Here is a 23,085-nt window from a genome sequence, read left to right on the forward strand (position 1 = left end):
TCATCGCAACTTCTTAGTTAGTAATAAATACTGCTACTGCTAAGTCACTTGAGTCATGTCCGACTGTTTGCGACCCCATGGACCCCCTGCTCGGCTCCTCTGTCCGTGAGATTCTCCAGGCAAGAATACTGGAATAGGTTCCCATTTCCTCCTCCAGGGGATCTTTCCATCCCAGGGATTGAACCCAAATCTCTCTCATCTCCTGTATTGCAGGCAGATTCTTTACTGCTGAGCCACTGGGGAAGCCCATATTAGTAATAAATAATTGGTGTCTATTAATTCAGTTGGTCATTACATCATACCCAGCACCTTCCTTCAAGTTCAGAATCCATCCATGAGTCTAGGATAAGCATTGTACAGAAAGGGAGACAAATTTGGTGAGATGATGCAGAGTATCCTGGTGAGTATGGGGTGAAATCGGGGTGTGAGTCAGGGAATGCGGTCCCAGAGTGGGTGCTCACAGCACACACCTCCTGCTGCTGTATGTCAGTGGCCCCTGAAGACCTCTCATTGACCCCCATCTCCTTCCGCACTGCCAGGATGATGGTCTACAGCGGGTTGACCAACAAGTCCACTCTTCTCTACGACTCCTTCCAAACCGAGAATGTCCCCTTTGAGGGCCTGCTGAGCGATGGCCACACCATCCGCATAGAATTCACGTCCAACCAGCCGCCGGCGGCCTCAGCCTTCAACATCCGGTTCGAGGGTGAGGGTCCTGGGGGGCCGCCCCCTCTGCTGGGTTGTCGCTGTGGGAAGCATGGCAGGGCTGGGTCTTGGGAGGTAGAAATGTGACCTGCTAAGACTGAAGAGGAGGCCATGGCTAGACTGACCCTTGGACTTCCAAAGGCTGCCTCTTTGGGGTTGGGGAGGCAACGGTCCTTGTTCCCATTTCAGATATGAAAATAAAGAGGTAGAGAGGCCAGGTGAATGGCCAAGGGCCCTCAGCAGGTCAGCAGGAGCTGGAGTGGGGGGTCTGGTACCCGTTTTCCATGGGACTTCGCTGAGCAGCAGGAGGGGCACCTGCTTTTGTGGCACAGCCCCACGAGCCTCCCTTGACTCATGTGAGCACAGCCCCGCGAGCCTCCCCTGACTCTCGTGAGCACAGCCCCGTGAGCCTCCCCTGACTCTCGTGAGCACAGCCCGGCGAGCCTCCCCTGACTTGCGTGAGCACAGCCCCACGAGCCTCCCCTGGCTCGCATGAGCACAGCCCCGCGAGCCTCCCCTGACTCACATAAGCACAGGCCTGTGAGCCTCCCCTGGCTCGCATGAGCAGCTGCCCTCTTTTGTTTTCTGGCCCCAGCCTTTGAGAAAGGCCACTGCTACGAGCCCTACATTCAGAACGGGAACTTCACCACGTCCGACCCGACCTATAACATCGGGACCATAGTGGAGTTTACCTGTGACCCTGGCCACTCTCTGGAGCAGGGCCCGGCCATCATTGAGTGCATCAACGTGCGAGACCCGTACTGGAATGACACAGAGCCCCTGTGCAGAGGTGAGTGGGTCACAGCCCTCCCTCCAGGGTGTCCCAGGGCCCTCTACTCCTTCAGATGAAGAGATCCAGCTTGTGTACTGATTTTAGGATCAGAACCGTTTCCAGGGCTCACTCTCCTTTGGGTCAGGTTTGCTGCTGATCCTTGAGAAAATCACAAAATGGATAAAATTGAAAAGGGGCCCCTTCCTCCAGACACAAGGCCCCATCGTGCACAGCTTGGTGAGAAGATCTCTGCATGGATTTCAGTTCCTACATACACTATGCAGACTTGTGCAGTGCACAACTCACCCAACAGCACATGGCAACCCTGAGTCTAATTAATGATAATGATGATAATAATAGTTGTTAAGAGGAGTGCAAAAAAAAAAAACTGTTGCAGGCACTCTGTCCATTATATGATTTCATCCTCACCACAATCCTGTCTTGTTCAGTTGCTAAGTCATGTCTGACTCTTTGCGACTCCATGGACTGTTTGTTACCCACCGGACTCCTCCATCCATGGGATTTCCCAGGCAAGAATACTGGAGTGGGTTGCTCTTTCCTCTTGCAGAGGATCTTCCCAACTCAAGGACTGAACTCTCCTGCATTGGCAGGAGGATTCTTTACTGCTGAGCCACTAGAGAAGCCCACCACCTGAGGTGCATATTATTATTGATCCCATGTACAGACGAAGAAATAGCAGCTGTGATGTGACATGCCTCAGAACACACTGAGGGTAATTGGCAGAAGCAGGCATGGAACTCTGGTCTCTCTCTTCTCCGAAAGCTGTGCTCTCTGCCCCTTTGGACAGTGTCGGCTCTCTGGAACCCTCAGCTATGTGGGTGCCCAGTGCCCTGCCCTCCCTGCTTCTCCATATTTAAGACCGCTGAGCCGCTCCGAGCCTGAACTCATGTGGGGAATGTGGAATAATGAACAGAGCCCTGGCTCCTGGCAGCCGCCGCCCAGATGGTGGTTGGCGTGAAGTCATAGCCTTGCCGTGGTGAGGGATTGATCCCTGTATTAAATGTGCTGGTTTAACAGAGCGGAATTTATTGGTGCTTTGGCCTCTGCCACATTGAGAACTTTCCAAAGAGGCAAACGCAGAGTGAGATTTAAAGGGCCAGGTGTGGCCACACATCTCCACTTCCAGTTCAGAGCCAGGACCCTCCACAGTAACATTAACTAAGAATTACTGAATGCTTACCTTGTGCCTGGCACTGTGCTGTGTCTGACATCCATGAGCTCAGTTAAGCCTCAGAATTATCCAGTGAGGTCCACACTGGTGTTTCTTCCTGCTGTCCAGAGGGAGACAGCTGAGGCTCCAAGAACTTACATGCCTTGTCAACAGATCCTTTGGTGGCTGAGACAAGACTCGAACTCAGGTCCACATGAGTCAGATGCACCATCTCTTGATCAGTACACCCCCTGCTCAAGGGGGAGGCTGTTGAAGAGGTCCTTGAAACCTTGGGCTCTGTCCTTGGTCCTGAAAGAGCAACTGCCATCCCTTAGTATCTGCAAGGGACTGGTTCCAGAACCATCGCTACCCCCCAACCCAATACAAAAATTTATGGATGCTCAAGTCCCTTTTATAAAAAGGCACATCCTCTCATATACTTTAAATCATTTCTAGATTACTTATAATACAAAGTAAATACTACGTAGACGATTGCAAACACAATGTAAATGATACAGGAATGTCCTAAATGCAATGTAAATGCTATGTGAACAGTTGCTGGTGAGTGGCAAATTCAAGGTTTGGTTTCTGAAGCTTTCTGGAATTTTCTCAAAGACTTTTGCTTCTCAATTGGTTGAACCCCAGGGTCGCAGAACCCCCAGTACAATGTCCTTAGACCGCCTTTGCCAGCCTTCCGCTGGAGGAGACAGGTGGCCAGTCTGAATTTAATCCTTCCACACTATGGACTGTCTGGTTTCATAGCCCACACTCCTAGCTGTTATACCATATCTGTTTCCTTATGCATCATGTCTGTCTGTCTGTGTCTTTTACAGCCATGTGTGGTGGGGAGCTCTCTGCCGTGGCCGGGGTGGTGCTGTCACCAAACTGGCCGGAGCCCTACGTGGAAGGTGAAGACTGTGTCTGGAAGATCCATGTGGGCGAGGAGAAGCGGATCTTCTTAGACATCCAGTTGTGAGTGTTTCTGATGGGTGGACCCCCAGGTCTAGCCAGTTGAGGAAGAAATTGCTCCTGCTTGATTGTTTCGACCACTATTAATTAAGCACCTCCTGTGTGTCAGGGGCTGTGCAAAGAACCGGGGTCCCTATGGTGGGGGAGCAACATTGTACACACCCAGAAAGAGCTCCTGTCCTCAGGAAATTCAGTCTGCTCAGGAAGCATGCACTAAATGAGGAGATGCTTCAATGTAACTTTGTTAAAGCACCTTGGTAAGGAAAGGTGCCTGATCCTATGCGATTCTATAACGGGGATCTGATGTCAAGAGGAAGGTCAGAGAAGCCTTTCCTGGAGCATCTGAGAAGGCTCAGAATGTAAAGATGAATTGGAGTGAACATATTCAAAAGGAACAGAATCCCCTGAAGGCCCTGTGCCAAGAGCAAGGACAGCATTTTCAGAGGACCGAATGGCCAGTGTGGTCAGGAGGAGGAAGGAAGTCTAACACACACAGTAGTTTGTTTTCCTGTCTGTCTCACTCAACTAGACCAGAAGGTCCTTGCAGTCAGGACCTGGTCTGATTTATCGCTCTTCCGGCATCTTACACAGAGCCTGACACAGCAGACGCTCAGACAGTGATTGCCAAATGAAAGAGACGTGTTATAATGAATGGACTTTCCCTGGCTGTGTGTCTATTTTCCAGTACTCAGTGAGGATACCTATTAGATGCTCCATCCAGAACTTTCCCTCTCTCAGTCCACAGGGATCAGGAGAAGGGTACAGAGACAGACAGTGGTGGCTAGAAAAGCAGAAGAAAGGGCTTGCCAGCAGGCTCGGACACATGGTTGGGTGCCAAGTTCAGGAGGGCCTCTCTGGATGCAGACAGGACCTCTGGGGGTCAGCTCTCCCCACAAGCTTGAATAGAACCCACTTGACTAGGAAGCAGAACTCCAGGGCTACCTGGCTTTGCAGAGGAGCCTGGCAAGAGGAAGATGATTTGCAAGACTATGAGTGACTGTCTTTGGAGCAGTCCCTTGGAGGCAGAGGGAGTGTCCTCAGAGGCTGCCCTGAGTCATAGATTTATACAGTTGTCTCTTGTGGCTTTGGGGTCGGGCCAACCTGAATCAGAATTTCTCCTCCACCTACAGCTGTGACTCTGGACTTCTCTCTGGGCTTTGGCTTTTCTCATCTATAATGAGATTCCTGGAACATGGTGTTTTGTGGCTATTGGAGGCAGGTGTTAAGTCTCCCTTGCCCACTGCCTCCCTCCCTCCTCAATGATAAGTCACCCCCTTTCTCCCATTCTTAGCTCTCTGACTTCTAGAGCCTGGAATAAAGTGTTCGTTCATTCAAGACATGTTTTCTGAGTATCTGCTATGAGCCAAGCACTGAAAAGGCTCTGATAGTTGCCAACTCAGCCATAAAGCTTATATTGGAAGAGTGGGTTGACTGGTCTCTATAAACTCTGAAAAAAAAATGCTGTGCACCTACTGTGTGGGAACACGAGGCTAGGCACTGGAGATACAGTTGTGAGAAAGGTGGAACAGTCTCCGCCCTCACTGTCTAGTGAATGAGGACATGAAACTATGTGCAGTGTGATAAGAGCAATGATGGGGAGAGCAGGCATCTGTGTGAAATCATGGAGGGCTTCCAGGAGGCAGTGACTTCTGGGATGGGATGAAAGAAGATTCACAAGTGATGAAGAGAAATGAAGAGGGTCCAGACAGTGAGTACAGCATGTGCAAAGTCTGGAAATGAGAGAGAAAGTGGCCCACTTAGTGGCTAAACGGGAGTTTAATGTGGCTGGAGTGTGGAGGTTGGGTAGGGGTTACATGTATTGTTTCATATGCTTTTCCATTATGGTTTATCGCAGGATATTGAATATAGTTCCCTGTGCTATGCAATAAGACCTTGCTGTTTATCCATCCTACATAACAGTTTGCATCTGCTGATCCCAAACTCCCAACCCTTCCTCCCCCCACCCCATTCGCCCTCAGGAGCCAGAAGTCTGTTCTCTGCGCTCCTGCATTTGTTTCATGGATAAGCTCATTTGTGTCATTTTTAGATCCCACGTATAAGTGATATCATACGGTATTTGCCTTTGACTTACTCCACTTAATGTGATCGTCTCTCGGTCTGCTTGTGTCACTACAAGTGGCGTTACGTCATTCTTTTTATGGCTGAGCGGTATTCCCGTGTGTATATGTACCACCTCTTCTTTATCCGTTCACCTGTTGACAGACATCTACGTTGCTTCCATGTCTCGGCTACTGTGAATACTGCTGCAGTGAACATTGGGGTGCATTTATCTCTTCAAATTATATCGATAGTTTTGTCAAGCTATATGCCCGAAGTAAGATTGCTGGATCGTATGGCAGCTCTATTTTCATTCCATGAGGAACCTCCATACTGTTCCCCGTAGGGGCTCACCAGTTTACATTGCCACCAACAGTGTAGGAGCACTCCCTTTTCCCCACACCCTCTCCAGCATTTGTTATTTGTGGACATTTTAACGAAGCCATTCTGACCAGTGTGAGGTAAGACCTCATGGTAGTTTTGATTTGCGTTTCTCTGCAATATATTTGAATATTCTCTGCAATATTATTGAATGTAAATTCAATTTTTAGAAATAATGCCCCCTCTTTATAAGAAGTATCTCCCTACCAGATTCGGACTTGAGGAACTGCAAGTCTAGATGGTGGTTAAGGTCATTTCTCATGCAGGTGGTGAGGAAAGCCGTTTTCATCACTGAGTACTTACTGTCTGCGAGGTTCTTCCCAAGTGTTAATTGATTTGCTCCTCCAAGTAATCCTAGGAGCAATATACAGCTCTTATGCTCACCTTACTTCCACCTGCTTTCTCACCTCTTCACTTCAATATCTAAGAGGCATCTCCAATGAAGTCTCCAGACTTAAACCCCCTGATTCTCTTTCTCCAAACCTGTTTTAACTCATCTTCCCATCTCAGAAAGGAGTCGTCTATCCTGCCAGCTGCTCAGACCCAAAAGACATGGGGTTATTCTAGAGCAGGAGGATGCTGGTCAAGGTTCCACAATGGCTTTTCTTGGCTGGTGGGCTGGGGAGCAGCTCCCTGATTTGCAGCATTTGCCAATTTCCTCGGTGTAAATACTTACACTGTGAAACCAATTTCAAGCAATCAACACAACATCAACAGGCTCACCAAATGCCTGGACCCTTAACAATCAGCTCATATGACCCATAAGGAGCCACTGGTTCCAGCACACTGCCTGTGAACTGGAACAGACAGAACACAGGCAAAGATGGAGGGAACAGTGTTCCAGCCAAAAGGAACAGCCTGCGCTAAGGTCCAGAAGCGGGAAGAGTGACTCTCTGATTTTTCATCCATAACATGGAATATGCACTGAGCGTTTAATGCATCCCAGGCGTTCACATCCCTTGTGAACAAACGTAGGCGGCAAGTCTGGTTGTTATCTCCACTTTACAGATGAATAAACCCATAGAAGTAGAGGGCTTCCCGGGTGGCTCAGTGGTAAAGAATCCTCCTGCTGATGCAGGAAATGCGGGTTCAGTCCCTGGATCGGGAAGATCTCCTAGAGAAGGCAGTGGCAACCCACTCTAGTATTCTGGCCTGGCAAATCCCATGGACAGAAGAGCCCGGCAGGCTACAGCCCACAGGGTTCACAAAGAGTCAGACATGACTGAGAGACTGAGCACACACACGTGCATAGAAGTAGAACGGTGACTGTGATCACACGGCTGGGATTCAAACTCTGCTTGCCATGTCTCCAGGGTCTGGGGTCTTCGCCAGCCTGTGAGAGGAGCTAGCCTGTGTGTCTGGAGCTCAGAGATATGAGAGGCACGACACCAATGAGGAAGCCGTGGGATCAGGCAGGGCCTTGAAGGCCACATCAGGGAGTCTGGATGTGCCCAAACCCGGCAGCAGGGGAAGGGGTTCAGGCAGCTAACAGGATTAAAGCATCGCAGGAGGGAGCTGAGCCCTCGGGGTCACCAGCCCGGGTCTCTCCACGGCAAACCCCAGCACACACTTGGCAGAGCAGTATCTGGGCCTGGCGCCCGCTTCCTCCCACAGAGGGAAAGAAAATAGCATCTCACTAGCGAGGAAGCCACGCAGCCCAGGAGCTGCTGGCTTTAATTTATCTTGCTTGGTTTCCGCTGACAGTTTTAGTAAACCAATTTGGCTTTGATAGTAAAAATAATTCCATCCTCGGGGCCCCTCACGTGGCCTAAGTGTTTGCAATTGTTATTTATCACATTGGGGAAAGGGGAAGGACTTTGCGCTGCTGGACTAGCTGGGTAGGTGGCCTGTAGTAGGTGCTGGAATGTTTGCTTAGTCATGAGGACCTCAGCCACCTGTGGCCCGCGAGAGGGGGGACTCTTCTCCCCCTTGTCTTCTGGGCCCAACTCTTGATGCTGTGGGCATTAGGATAGCGGCTCTAATTAGTCATCATTTATGAAAGACCTACTGCGTGCCCAGCCCTGAGCTGCATCATTCATCCCAGAGAGCAGTAACGAATGTGAACATTATTATGTGGAGATAATAATTACATAAATTAGCGCTAATGTGAGCAGAGATAATTGCAGAGGGGTAATTACCCAAATTTAGAGATAACGTATGCAGAGCGCATCACATGGGGCCCGGCATGTAGTTGGCGCTTCGTCAATGAGGACTACAGGTGCCAGGGATCCTCATGAGTCCGCCTTGATCCCCACCGCTTTGTGGATTCGGGAATGACACCGCAGAGAGCGAAGCGGCTGCCTCAGTTCCCACAGCTGGGGAAGGACAGAGCCAGGGCTCACATGCACACCATAGCCTACACTTGCATTGACTTGAACAACCTTTTGGGGGCAGCAGCTATATGTCTCAGTGATGAAGCCGGCAGGGTCCCAGGCCTCCAGCAACTCACAGGTCAGGAAGGGAAGTAGGACCATAAGCAGACAACTCCGCGGAATACAGGCACAGTGCTGTGGCTGGAGGGGCTGGGTTGAGGCACTGGGGTTATGGAAATGTCACAGAAAGGGTGGCCTCCAAGCAGGATTCTGAGGAGTGTCCTTTGGTGAAACTGTAATGGCAAAAGGGCATTGCCCGAGGGGCCCCTGTGAACCAAGGACTCAAGCAGTGTTACAGGCATCGCAGAGGATGCCCTGAACTGCAGCAGCCACCTTGTTCAGTTCAGTTCAGTGGCTCAGTCCTATCCGACTCTGTGACCGCATAGACTGCAGCACGCCAGGCTTCCCTGTCCATCACCAACTCCCAGAGCTTGCTCAAACTCGAGTGATGGTATCACTCGAGTCAGTGATACCATCCAAGCTTCTCATCTTCTGTCATCCGCTTCTCCTCCTACCTTCAATCTTCCCCAGCATCAGGGTCTTTTCCAATGAGTTGGCTCTTCATATCAGGTGGCCAAACTGCTGGAGCTTCAGCTTCAGTAGCAGTCCTTTCAATGAACACCCAGGACTGATTTCCTTTAGGATGGACTGGTTGGATCTCCTTGCAGTCCAAGGGACTCTCAAGAGTCTTCTCCAACACCACAGTTCAAAAGCATCAATTCTTCAGTGCTCAGCCTCCTTTATGGTCCAACTCTCGTATCCATACATGACTATTGGAAAAACCGTAGCTTTGACTATTTGGACCTTTGTTGGTAAAGTAACGTCTCTGCTTTTTAATGTGCTATCTAGGTTGGTCATAGCTTTTCTTCCAAGGAGCAGCAGTAATTAGAACCCTCTAATTGTGTTGTCAGTATCATAGGTAAGAAGGTGGGTAGGATGAGTCAGGAGCCCCCAGACTGTACCTCCTTCATACCCAAAATACCTAGTCCTTGACCCACCTTGTACTTGCCAGTTCCGTCAGGAATCCGCTGCTTACCCTAAAGTGCATCTGGATGTGAATCTTTTAAATCTTTCAGAATTTTTTAAAAATATATTTATTTATTTATTTGGCTGTGCCAGGGTCTCCGGAGAAGGCAATGGCAACCCACTCCAGTACTCTTGCCTGGAAAATCCCATGGATGGAGGAGCTTGGTAGGCTGCAGTCCATGGGGTCGATAAAAGTCGGACATGACTGAGCGACTTCACTTTCACTTTTCACTTCATGCATTGGAGAAGGAAATGGCAACCCACTCCAGTATTCTTGCTTGGAGAATCCCAGAGACAGTGGAGCCTGGTGGGCTGCCATCTATGGGGTCACACAGAGTTGGACACGACTGAAGCGACTTAGCATCAGCAGCAGCAGCAGCAGCAGCCAGGGTCTTAGTTGCAGTACACAGGATCTTTGATCGTCTTTGCAACACATGGGGTCTTACCACAGCTAAAAGACCTAGTTCCCTGAGCGGGGATTGGACCCAGGCCCCCTGCGTTGGGAGCATACAGCCCCAGTGACTGGACCACGACGGAAGTCCCTGAAGCCTTCTGAATTTCTGAAATCTCTCTCCTTTCTCATTCTTGCTCTCTCAAAATGTAAAGCATAAAAAGGGGAATAAAGAAACCAAGGAGTGGTTGGAGAAGAGGCTCAAGAATGGAATACCTGGCAGGAGGCCCAGAGAGGGAAGGTGGCTTGCCCAGCACTGCGCAGCAAGTCAGAGTTAGGCCCTGAAAGACAGCCTGAGTGTGGCTGCAAGAGCTGAGCCCTGGGGCCACAACCTCGGAGATGCTGCATGCCAGACACAAAGCTTCTAGAGTCAAAGAGTTGTTGTTCAGTAGCTAAGTCATGTCTGACTCTTCGAGATGCCATGGACTGCAGCACACCAGGCTTCCCTGTCCTTCATTATCTCCTGGAGTTTGCTCAAACTCATATCCATTGAGTCAGTGATGCCATCCAACCATTTCATCCTCTGTCTCAGTCTTTCCCAGCATCAGAGTATTTTCCAGTGAGTTGACTCTTTGCATCAGGTGGCCAAAGTATTGGAGCTTCAGCATCAGTCCTTCCAGTGAATATTGAGGGTTGATTTCCTTTAGGATTGACTGGTTGGATCTCCTTGCAGTCCAAGGGACTCCCAAGAGTCTTCTCCAACACCACAGTACAAAAGCATCAATTATTTGGTGCTCAGCCTTCTTTATGGTCCAACTCTCACATCCATATATGACTATTGGAAAAACCATAGCTTATACTATATGGATCTTTGTTGGCAAAGTGATGTCTCTGCTTTTTAATACTCTGTCTAGGTTTGTCACAGCTTTTCTTCCAAGGAGCAAGCGTCTTTTAATTTTGTGGCTGCAGTCACCATCCAAAGTGATTTTGGAGCCCAGGAAAATAAGATCTGTCACTGCTTCCACTTTTCCCCATCTGTTTGCCATGAAGTGATGGGACCAGATGCCATGATCTTCATTTTTTTAAGTTTGAGTTTGAAGCCAGCTTTTTCACTCTCCTCTTTCACCCTCATCAAGAGGTTCTTAGTTCTTCTTCACTTTCTGCCATTAGAGTGGGTATCAGCTCTTTTAGGGTCAGAGAGAGTTCCTCTGAAGTCTGACTCTGCTGCTTACAGACTGCATTTTCAGGCAGGTGACAGAAGGTGGCTGCCTTGCAATGGGATATTTTGCTTATATCCCCAGGGCCTGGCACACAGTAAGTGCTCAATAAATATCTGTTGAATAAAAGAGAGAGAGAGAGATATCTTGAATGTGTAGGTTTATTAAACAACATGTAAAGTTCTCAGTAAGGTTTCTGGCATCAAATTGGCAGATAATCATCCCTACTATATGCCAGACTTTATGGCAAACACTTGGCAGGAATTATTTCATGAATGATGATGGCAGTTATCATTGGCATCAAAATATCTAAATTCATTGAGCATTTCCTGTTTGCCAGCCACTAAGTGCTTTTCAAGTCATATAACTCTCACTTGAGAAACCTGTGTGGTCACATTGTGATTGCCCCCATTTTACAGATGGGAAAACTCAAGAGGCTCAGAGAGGTGAAGTCACTTGCCCACGGTCACCCAGCTAGAAAGAAACCAAGCGGGATTTGAACCCAGGTCTCTGGGGCCAAAATCCAGTATTATACCCACACAGTAAATGATAATGAAGTGTTCAGCGAAGGAGAAATCCCTTGACCCATTTTACAGAAGGAAATATTGAGGCTTGAAGAGATACCCTCCTCCCTTTTCCTGGACATCTACTTCATATATATATATATACACCTACTTCCTCTCTATATATACATATATATGTTTCTGGAAAAATGAAATTTCAGCCAAGCTCCGGTTTGCTTTTCTTGGGTCCACTGTGGAGCACAGCCCCAAATCTCGCCCTGTTTATGGACCCCAGCACAATCCATCAGCCAAGAAATAAAAGAACCTAATAGCAAACCCCAGTAACCATATGATTGATAGCTATGGAATATGTCTCTTCAGCTGCTGCCAACCCGTTCTGCGCTAAGTTAATTCCAAGCCCTAAAAATTAAGTGCCTGTCCAGGGGCACTCCTGTCCATCAAACAGATATAGCTTCTTTGGGAGGTGAGAACTCAGCCCAAGAGCCAGGCAAGAAGGGAGAGCCGAGAGCTGAGGGCAGGCACTTCCCTGCTGCTCCAGTGGTTAAGACTCCACACTGCAGTATGAGGACAGGGGTTCAGTCTTTGGTTGGGGAACTGAGATCCGTGTGCCGCCACTGATGAGCCCAAGCACTCTGGAGCCTGCGCAGCACAACTAGAGAGCCCACACAGCACGACTAGAGAGCCCACAGCCACGACTAGAGAGCCACAGCCACGACTAGAGAGCTACAGCCACGACTAGAGAGCCCACAGCCACGACTAGAGAGCCCACAGCCACGACTAGAGAGCCACAGCCATGACTAGAGAGCCACAGCCACGACTAGAGACACTACACACCATGACTAGAGAGCCCACAGCCACGACTAGAGAGCCCACAGCCACGACTAGAGACACTACACACCATGACTAGAGAGCCCACAGCCACAACTACAGAGTCCGTGTGCTGCAATGGAATATCCTGCATGATGAAGCAAAGATCCTGCATGCCACTAGTATATATTTTTAAAGAGTTGAGGGCAGCCCCCCAGAAGCACAGACACTCAATGTGTTAGTCAATCATTTGTGTCCAACTCTGCAACCCCATGGTCTGTATCCCACCAGGCTCCTCTGTCCATGGGATTCTCCAGGCAAGAATACTGGTGTGGGTTGCCATGCCCGTCTCCAGGGGATCTTCCCAACCCAGAGATTGAACTCAGGTCTCCTGCATTGCAGGAAGATTCTTTATCATCTGAGCCACAAGGGAACCCATATCCAGACAGCAAGCATAAATCATGAAGAGAAATGGCCGCAATAGAAAGAAAGCCCTCCAGTCCATTAGTGGAGAGAGAAAGGATTTTTTTCCAGAGCCAAAAACTCTAGGGAATCTGGAGCAGCACAGTTCATAGAGCCCAAATTTCATCCTGTTTCACATGAGGAAACTGTGGCCCAGAGATGGGGAAAGCCTGTCCCAAGATTGCCCTCTCAGTCAGCTATTGCCGTATAACAAATTACCCCCAAATTCAGTGATCAGATCAGATCAGATCAGTCGCTCAGTCGTGTCCTACTCTTTGCGACCCCATGAATCACAGCACGCCAGGCCTCCCTGTCCATCACCAACTCCCGGAGTTCACTGAGACTCACGTCCATCGAGTCAGTGATGCCATCCAGCCATCTCATCCTCTGTCGTCCCCTTCTCCTCCTGCCCCCAATCCCTCCAAGCATCAGGGTCTTTTCCAATGAATCAACTCTTTGCATGAGGGCCAAAGTACTGGAATTTCAGCTTTAGCGTCATTCCTTCCAAAGAAATCCCAGGGCTGATCTCCTTCAGAATGGACTGGTTGGATCTCCTTGCAGTCCAAGGGACTCTCAAGAGTCTTCTCCAACACCACAGTGCAAAAGCATCAATTCTTCAGCACTCAGCCTTCTTCACAGTCCAACTCTCACATCCATACATGACCACAGACCATAGCCTTGACTAGACGAACCTTTGTTGGCAAAGTAATGTCTCTGTTTTTGAATATGCTATCTAGGTTGGTCATAACTTTCCTTCCAAGGAGTAAGCATCTTTTAATTTCATGGCTGCAATCACCATCTGCAGTGATTTTGGAGCCCAGAAAAATAAAGTCTGACACTGTTTCCACTATTTCCCCATCTATTTGCCATGAAGTGGTGGGACCAGATGACATGATCTTCATTTTCTGAATGTTGAGCTTTAAGCCAACTTTTTCTCTCTCCACTTTCACTTTCATCAAGAGGCTTTTGAGTTCCTCTTCACTTTCTGCCATAAGGGTGGTGTCATCTGCATGTCTGAGGTTATTGATATTTCTCCCGGCAATCTTGATTCCAGCTTGTTTCTTCCAGTCCAGCGTTTCTCATGATGTACTCTGCATATAAGTTAAATAAACAGGATGACAATATACAGCCTTGACGAACTCCTTTTCCTATTTGGAACCAGTCTGTTGTTCCATGTCCAGTTCTAACTGTTGCTTCCTGACCTGCATACAGATTTCTCAAGAGGCAGATCAGGTGGTCTGGTATTCTCATCTCTTGAAGAATTTTCCACAATTTATTGTGATCCACACAGTCAAAGGCTTTGGCAGAAAATTTGTGTCCTGTCTCATGAGTCTGCAGGTCAGCAAGGGGGATTCTCCTGGTCTGAGCTGACTCTCTGCTGTGTCTGTGGACAACTATGGGCCAGGTAGGTGGCCCCATGGGTCCATGGCTGGCCTCACGTATTTGGGGTGGGCTGGCTGTCAGTCTAAGCAGCCGTAGCCGGGGATGGCTCACCTCTACTCCATGGGTCTCTCATCATCCAACAGCTGGCTTGGTCTCCTTCCTGTAGCAACTGGCCAGCATTCCACAGCCATTAGCAGAAGCATTCACTGCCTCTTGAGTGAGCCTAGACCAGGAATTGGCACGACATCATTGGTATCCTATGGCGAATCACAAAGGAAGGGCCAGACCAGATTCGAGGGATGGAGAAGTGGACTCCATTTCTTGGTGGCAGATGTTTGGGAGCCTCCATACAAAGGGTCTGGACACAGAGGGAGCCCCAGAGCTTTGAAATAATTTCTGCACTCAAGCTAAACCCAACAAAGAGTAGGGGTGAGAACTCAGGTCTCCTGGTCCCAGTCCGAAGCTCCAAATGATATCCCTGTGCACAACTGTCCCTAGGAGATGACTATCATCATCCCCATTTTACAGATGAAGAAACTGAGGCCCAGAGAAGTAAAGTAACTTGCCTATGATCCCACAGCTATGAATTCTACCCAGGGCTCAGTGCCTGGCATAAAGAATCAGAAAATGTTTCTGTCTCCACCTGATGCTTCTTGACATGCGGAAGGCACTCTCAAAAGATCCTGAGACTTTTTCAGGAAGAGGAAAAGCCCTTCTTTTGCCTGTCATAGAGGATGGTGACTGCAGCCATGAAATTTAAAAATACACTTGCTCCTTGGAAGAAAAGCTATGACAAACCTAGATAGCATATTAAAAAGCAGAGACATCACTTTGCTGTCAAAGATCCGTCTAGTCAAAGCTATGGTTTTTCCAATAGTCATGTATGGATGTGAGAACTGGACCACAAAAAAGGCTGAGCACTGAAGAGTTGATGCTTTTGAACTATGGTGCTGGAGAAGACTCTTGAGAGTTCCTTGAACTGCAAGGAGATCAAACCCGTCGGTTCTAAAGGGAATCAGCCTTGAATATTCATTGGAAAGACTGATGCTGAAGCTGAAGCTCCAATATTTTGGCCACCTGATGCGAAGAGCCGACTCATTGGAAAAGATCCTGATGCTGAGAAAAACTGAAGAAGGCAGGAGGAGAAGGGGACGACAGAGAATGAGTTGGTTGAATGGCATCACCAACTCAATGGACATGAGTTTGAGCAAGCTCCAGGAGATAGTGAAGGACAGGGAAGCCTGTTGTGCTGCAGACTGCGGGATCGACAAGAGTGGGACACAACTTAGCAACTGAACGACAACAGCAAAGGAAGTTTTGAGTTCAGGTCCTAACTCTGCGCCTCATTGGCTGTGTGACCTCGGATGAATCACTTTACTTCTGTGAGCTTCAATTCCCTGCCTTTAAAAGGAGGATGATAGTAATAGAGTCCCCACCTCTTAGAGTTCCTGGGAAGATGGAACTCTTGGCAAGGGCCTGACACCATGCACACACTCAGTAGTTTACTTGGCAGCTGTGATGATGATGATGATGATGAACTCCTTCCATGATGTGTGTACAAATTGAGCTCTATTATACAACTATACACACACACACACACAGATGTTGCCCCCAACTTCGGGCACTGAGGGATGAAGAAGCTTCATCCTAAGGCACTCCCCAGACGTCCTACTGATTGATCACTCCCCTTCCCCCCGTTTTTGGTGTGAGTGGTAACCGGAAACACAGTCCTAGGACAGGTCCTCCCCAGCACATGCCCTTTTCCACTCCTCGGCTGTGTCAGCTCTTCGCAGCCTTGGCATCTGCAGCCGTGGGAGGGACCACCCCCCTCCACCCCCCATCTCAAGCCTGGCCCCTGCCTTGCTGGTGCACACCCAGGAGCCCACAGCGCTCAGACGTAGTTAGATCTGACGTCCCGCGAGCCACATCACTTGTCTGATGTGCAGTGACCCTGGCACTCACTCTCCAGCCAGTGTTCGGTGAGGACCCACCACGTGCCTGGCATTGCGTTAGCTTATCAGAGGCTTGGAGAAAACACTCAGTTACTGCACGCCAAACTCTTTGGAGTGCATCACCTCTGTCAACTTAGTTAATTCTCTAAACAACCCGTGAGTTCACACAGTGGGGTCTGGCAGCCAGGCGGGGGCAGAGGCTCCAAGCATGGCCCTGTGACGGCCGGGGGGCCCCTGTGCAGCTACATCACACCTCCAGGGGAAGCCCGGGGGAGCCCTCGAGGTTCCCAACGGTTGGTTTTTTCCTGGAGGACCGTTCCTGCCCTCCCGGAGCCTGCCCTGGGTTGCACGGGATGTGTTTTGGCAGCTGAGATGAGCCACACCAGGCTGTACGAGGGGATGGCTTCAAGAGGGTGTGTCATGATGGGGACTCAGAGTGACAGCAAACAGATCCGGCAGCTGTCGGCTCCCGCTGTGACAGCCCGGAGCACCTTCCTCCAGCGATGCGGGGCCCGGGGCTGCGTTTCTCTGCACAGGAGTGTGTGTGTGCGCTTGTGTGCACTCACATACCATGCATGCACAACCACACAGATACATGCACACCCCACACACATCTTACACCCCACATATCACATACGTACATAACACACACGTCACACACCACATACAGATCACAACGTGCGCACCACACAGATCACATACCCCCCACACACTACACACACAGCACACACACACTATACACATACCCCATACACACTACACACACAACACACACACACTACACACATACCCCATACACACTACACACACAACACACACAGATAACACACCACACACACTACACACACAACACACCACACACACTACACACATACCCCATACACACTACACACACAACACACCACACACACACACTACACACCACACACACTACACACATACCCCATACACACTACACACACAACACACACAGATAACACACCACACACTACACACACAACATACCACACATACTACACACACAACACACACATACCCCATACACACTACACACACATACCCCATACACACTACACACACAACACACACAGATAACACACCACACACACTACACACACAACATACCACACATACTACACACACAACACACACATACCCCATACACACTACACACACAACACACCACACACACAACACACACACTACACACCACACACACTACACACATACCCCATACACACTACACATACAACACACACACATAACACACCACACACACTACACACACAACACACCACACACACTATACACATACCCCGTACACACTACACACACAACACACACACACTATACACAAACCCCATACACACTACACACACACCACACACAGATAACACACCACACACACTACACAGACACCATACACACAACACACCACACACACTACACACACACCACACACAGATAACACACCACACACACTACACAGACACCATACACACTACACACACAACACAACACACACACTACACACATACCCCATACACACTACACACACAAGACACACAGACAACACACCACACACACTACACACACACCACAAGTCCCAACCCACCCTTAATTAAACTCTAATTTATGCTTTAATTATACTCTCTCAAGTTCAGCTCTTTTACCCTGACTCAGAGGTCCTAAAATGAAGAAGGCCTCCGTCCCACCCACTAACTGTGTAAATGTGGAGAAACTCCTGTCCAGAAAGAGGGAGTGATGTGGGCGTCTGCACACAGGAAAGTCCGGGAAGGGCCGCGAGGCCGCCTCTGGCCACCCTTGGGTGCGGGAAACCCAAGCTTCACCAGCCTGTGTCCGAATCCCTGAGTTCTCAACCCCATCCCTTACCTGCTCATGATGGAGAGGGCAGGGAAGATGGGGGTCCGACCTCTTGGGAAGAAGGAAAGCGTGAAGCAGAAGGAAACTGTGGCCACACTTTCTTGCTTTTCTTTTCTTTTCTTTTTTTTTTTTACAATTGGTGCGTTCTGAGATTTTCATCTAGAAAAACTGAGGCCCAGGCTGGGCAAGTGCCTTGTCCATAGTCACAAAGCAAAGAAGCAACAGGGGGAGGGGGGCTCTCAATGATATCTCCTGACACCACAACCCTCTCCCCTTAGCAGGCTGTATAATTCATTACGAATATATTTTTTTCACAGACAAAAAAAAATATGCTCTGTTAATTGAATTCCTGGCATTGACTATGATGTTGACAGCTTTCAGCAATATTATCCCCATTTTACAGGTGAGGACACTGAGGATCAATGAGGTTAAGTCACTTTCTCAAGGTCGCCTAGCTAGAAACCAGCACACTGAGGATTTGAACCCAGAGTTCATTCTCTTCACACTACCTCTCAAGATGGAGCAAAAAGCGCCATGGCGGCTACGGACTGATTTCTCTCTGCTTTCCCAGCAAGGCAGCTGAGAAGTGCTGGGCTTGCCACTGGTCTGCAGCGCTGGGGGCGATGTGCCTTATTGTTGATCCTGCTGAAGCCTTGCCCGCCGTGTTGTGAATCAGCTCAGCCCAGGGATGAGGCAGGTCAGCCCGTGGGGTGGCCCCAGAGGAAAGGCACATCCAGTGAGGGGGGAGTATGTTTCTTCTCCTTCTGATTGGAGATCCGAGGGGGAATTGGTCAAGACAAGGAGAAAAGTGGAGGAAAAGGAGGGAAGAGAGGCAGAACAGAGGTGGGGTCTCACCCACATCGAAACCTCCAGGGCAGCAGCCGTCAGTCCCGGCTGCCAGCACAACCTCCTGGGGAACTTCAGTGACACTGATGCCCGGGACCTGCACCCCGAGATGCTGAGGGTCCCGTTGACCTGGGATGCAGCCTGGACATCATCGGGAGTTTTTAAATCTCCCCAGAGATTCTCTTGTGTAGCCGGGACTGAGTGAAGGCTGGGTCTGAGCCCTACACAGACATGCACTTGGTGAGCATCTGGAAGAGAAAGGAAGGAAAGAAAGCAGAGACATAGGGAAGGACAGAGAAGGAAATGAGAAAACTGTTCATTTTTTATGCTTTAATGGGTCTTTTTAGGGAGCCAGAGAGATTGGTTTTCTCTGCCCTCCCCGGAGGTGACATGGTTTCTTGTCCCACCTTCTATTCTATCAAATTAAATTGAAACCAAATTAGCCCTGGGCCAGAGGGTCCCTCAGCAATTCCACGGTGCCAGGGAGCGCCTGGCATTGGCCGCGTGGCTTCGTGAAGGAGCCAAGGCCTTGGGATCTGGGCCTTCGTGGGCTCAGTTTACTTCTCTGTGAAATGGGACTTCATTTTCTCAGGTCTCCTCACCATGTGGCTGAGGGGATATGAAGAGAAAACGGATACAAAAGAATTCTAAACAAGTCTTTTTCTTAAGGCCTTCAGAAAAAACGTGTTTTATAGAAGTTTTATTGCACTTACAACTGCATTTATGGGTTCTGCTCCTCTTTCCCTTATTTAAAGTCAATGGTGTATTTAATCACCCATCTCTGTGGTCCGGTGGAGGTCCTGCCTTGATTGCAAGGTGGTGTTTTCTTGAGAAAGTCATTGAATCCCTCTGAGCCTCAGTTTGCTCACCTGGAAAAAGCAGAAATAAATTCACCATCATTCATCATTTATTTCACCTTTATGAAGCCCTGAGCTTGGGCATGTCCCTTCGGGGAGCTCGCAGCCTGGTATGAGAGCTGACATAGGCAGGTAGAGTCCCACGGTTCAGTGCTAGAATCACGCCTTATAACTACACAGCTCTCCCGTATGACCAGCTGTGAGCTTCAGCGTGTTTCTTCACCTCTGGGTGCCTCAGTTTGCTTATCTGTGGAATGAGTAAGAATGATGCTTCTTGGAGAGTTCATCTGAGGATAAAATGAAAGGGCGCGTGTGAAGTGCTAAGAACAGCTCCTGGCTCTGAGGAAGCCTTCTGAAAGCCTTGGCTAGCTTCATACGGCCATAGATGCAGGAGGGTGTAGGAAGCGCAGAGGGACCTATAAAATGACGTCAGGCAGAGAGGAGAGGAGAGCCATTCCAGATTAGAGAACCAGCCTGGCTAAGGCAGGTCTTGAGGCTGCAAAGGATCTGGTGTCCAAAGATGTTTGAGACAGCAGAGATGGGCTGCCCGCCCCTCCCCTGCCCCGTGGACCCCATGGAAGTCCTGAAAGGCTGAAAAACGGAGTGGAATTCTGTGGGCTAATTTTTGCTATTTCCACAGCCCAATTCTATTACCAGCCGCTTTTTATTTCCCTCCTTAAATTGGCTTGCCTTTTTCACTTGACTTCCTCTAAGCAAGATAATGTCCATGAAATGAGAAGTTTGATGTGCAAACCATATATTTATATATTTTTCTAATTCACATTTAAATAAATACATAACCATTAGACATTTCCAAAGATGTTTGTCTACCGCAAATCGTCTTGTGAATACTACTCAGGAGAGGCTTTTAAAGGCGAGATTGCTAAGCAAAGGTCAGATGTTTGTTAGGAAAGGAGTAAGAGAAGCAAGGTGGCTTGCTCGTCATTTCTTTCTGCGCCTTCTGTGGAATATTAACTACAGCTCAGCGGTTACAAAGCTCCCCTACCACCTTCTCCCCACTTACAGGGTCCTGGTTTGTTGGAGTAAGGATGGGGAGATGGGGTTGCCCTGCAGGGGAAAGAGATGCCTGTGTCTTGCTTAAGTGCACACTGCCCTCTGCTGGTCAAGAGGAAGTACACTTGCTAATATATGTCAGATTCAAATTTACATTCTATCTTCACCTCTTTGGCTTTCTTGACCCTTGTGGAAGCTATGATGAGGGTCCCTCGGGCTGGTTTTATCCTTTGTTGAAGAGATAAAATACCCACATGATTCAAACCCCAAAGGTACAGAAGGGTCTACTGTGAAAGTTTCCCACCCTTCCCCAGCAAACAGCCCCCTCCATCGAGGCAAACGCTATATCCGTTTCTTAAGCATCTTTTCCAGACTCTTAAAATATTTGCAAAATTGTAACAAATCTCATTCTACTGAAATAAAACCACCCAGACCAAGTAGTCAGTTTAACACTGACTTTATCACATACTCTGTTGTATGCCATCAGCAACAAGATGAAACAAATTTGTGACCAAGAAATGTAAAATGTTTAGGAGACAAAATATTTTTTACATGGGGAGTCTGTAGAAAGAAGAAATATTCAAATGAACTCTAGTCATGACAGCATGTGAACCAAAGGCATATTGGGATGCAGGGAACAGTGAAACAAGGCTTCCTCATTCTGCAAGTTTTATTTGTAATTTTTAATTTGCATTTTCTGAGATAAGACTGAACCTGAGCATATTTTTTCTTTCTTGTTTTTATTGAAGTGTTGTTGATTTACAGTGTTGTATGTGTTTCGGGCATACAGCAAGTTGATTCAGTTATAAGTGTTTTTTTCAGATTATTTTCCCTTATAGATTATTGCAAAATATTGAATATAGTTCCCCATGCTATACAATAGGTCCTTGTCTGGGTACACTTTGGGGGCACATCTGTGTGGGAATTTCATGGGATGTTGTATGAAACAGTGGTTCCTATCTTGGGCTTTTGCTCTGACAGACATAGGTTTGATCCAAGGTGTGGATCATATGTGACCACATATGTGACCTTGGGCAGATGGCTTCTCCTGGCTGACCTTCAGTTTCCTTCTCTGTGAGGAAATGGTAATATGTCTTAGTTTGTGGGGTTGCTATTTGAATGGGTAATACTGAGCCGGTAGCGTCACTTAAATGCTAAGTGAGGTCTTGTCCCCAGACACTTTTCATGGTTGAATAAGATTCCATTGGGTGAATAGACCTCGTCTGCTCCTCTACTGAACTGTTAAGGGAAGGCGTCCAGGTTTGTGTTTGGGAAGGATTTACCTGACTGCTGCTGGGAGAGGGGTGGGAGCCAGGGTAGGACGGAGTCAGTAAGCCTTCAGATCACCCCACAATCCAGCTGAAAGATGGAGAAAAGCCAATGGCAGAGACTAAGGAGAAAGAGATGGCTTGTTGTGTCGAAGGAGACGCAGAGGCCGCGATCTTCCGGCAAGAGCTCAAGACCCCTGCGCCCAAGGAAAGCCTTTCCCTCTGACAGCTAAGGGGGGCTGGCACAGGCGGGGGCTGGCCGTGGGGAGCTCTGTCTTCCTGTGGAATCCTCCCTGCGGGGGACCTGCTACACCCAATTCCAGTCAGATCAAACCCGCCTGCCTGCCAGCACCTCTCCATCTCCCGTTGGCACTGGAGTCAAACTGACATCCTGATTTCTCGGCGCCTCCTCAGATTGTATCTAGCTGACATCTCTCTTCTATCCCCTGCTGAAAGCCCTGCTCTGCCCTGTGGCCAATCTGCCCGCCGTTAAGTCTCTGCGTTTTCCTCTCGATTGCTGGGGGGTGGCCCAGCGGCAGGGACCCTGGATGAACTCAGTGTATCAAACACAGCTGAATAGGCAAGCAAAAACACAGGCTCATCTTTGGATCAGGAGGGAAAATCAATTACCAGCATTTGTATATATCATTGGAACCAGCCTCTCAAAAAGATGGATCCAGAAGGACAGGGAAGCCTGGTGTGCTGCAGTCCACAGGGTCGCAAAGAGTCAGACACGACTGAGCGACTGAACAAGAAGGATACAGGAGAAAGTACCTTTATTCTTTCTCCCACTATCCTTCATGCACCTTCTCCATTGTTTTGCTTCTCTGGCTGAAAGCTTTGTTTTCATGGGTCTTCTGGTCACAACAAGTGTAGTTGAGTCTAATAATCATATAGCTCTAAAGATTATTTGTTGTAAAAGCTCACCCCTCCCTCTACAGGTCTTCTTGGGCTGGGAATTCTGCAAAGGGAAAGGGGCTCTGGGCTATTTCTTTCTCACAGGACAGCCAAATGTCACCACCCTGT

At 48.7% G+C, this 23,085-nt stretch overlaps 1 protein-coding gene across 4 annotated transcripts in view; it reads left to right on the forward strand.

Annotated features, from left to right (window-relative positions):
- SEZ6L (seizure related 6 homolog like) overlaps positions 1 to 23,085 on the forward strand; it is a 192,606-nt gene that overhangs the window by 136,118 nt on the left and 33,403 nt on the right. For all 4 annotated transcript variants that reach the window (XM_059876422.1, XM_059876423.1, XM_059876424.1 and 1 more), the window contains exons 7-9: positions 540 to 706; positions 1,301 to 1,495; positions 3,482 to 3,620. In XM_059876422.1, coding sequence (XP_059732405.1) covers positions 540 to 706; positions 1,301 to 1,495; positions 3,482 to 3,620 — 501 coding nt within the window. The remainder of the gene's footprint in view (positions 1 to 539; positions 707 to 1,300; positions 1,496 to 3,481; positions 3,621 to 23,085) is intronic.

The sequence above is a fragment of the Bos taurus genome, chromosome 17 (genome assembly GCF_002263795.3).
Source record: "Bos taurus isolate L1 Dominette 01449 registration number 42190680 breed Hereford chromosome 17, ARS-UCD2.0, whole genome shotgun sequence".
In the NCBI taxonomy this organism is placed as follows: Eukaryota; Metazoa; Chordata; class Mammalia; order Artiodactyla; family Bovidae; genus Bos; species Bos taurus.